The sequence below is a fragment of the Buceros rhinoceros genome, unplaced genomic scaffold (assembly GCF_000710305.1).
Source record: "Buceros rhinoceros silvestris isolate BGI_N320 unplaced genomic scaffold, ASM71030v1 scaffold32542, whole genome shotgun sequence".
NCBI classification, from domain to species: domain Eukaryota; kingdom Metazoa; phylum Chordata; class Aves; order Bucerotiformes; family Bucerotidae; genus Buceros; species Buceros rhinoceros.
The window spans coordinates 1-229 of NW_010399989.1; the positions used below are offsets into that span (position 1 = coordinate 1).

The window sequence follows — 229 nt, forward strand, 5'->3', positions numbered from 1 at the left end:
ACCTCTTGTCCCCAGCAATGGCCGACGAGCTGGGTGAGCTGCTGCGGGAGTTCGAGGAGGTGATGGAGGACTTCGGCAGAGGCCCCGCGCACCAGTACGAGCAGCACCTGCAGGAGCTGAAGCGGAAAGCGGGGCAGAACGTGTACGACAGCGGCATCGACGAGCTGGAGAGTGAGTGCGGGGCTGGGGAACGCTGGAGTGGACGTGCCGTGGGGGCTCGGGGGGTACA

The 229-nt window shown here is 66.4% G+C and overlaps 1 protein-coding gene across 1 annotated transcript in view; it reads left to right on the plus strand.

Annotated features, from left to right (window-relative positions):
* Window positions 1-17: 17 nt before the first annotated feature.
* Window positions 18-229, plus strand: part of LOC104489527 (regulator of cell cycle RGCC-like) — a gene marked incomplete at its 3' end in the record, with an annotated part of 1,457 nt that continues 1,245 nt past the window's right edge. Inside the window, exon 1 of the mRNA XM_010131697.1 lies at window positions 18-171. Within this exon, the coding sequence (XP_010129999.1) occupies window positions 18-171 (154 nt within the window). The remainder of the gene's footprint in view (window positions 172-229) is intronic.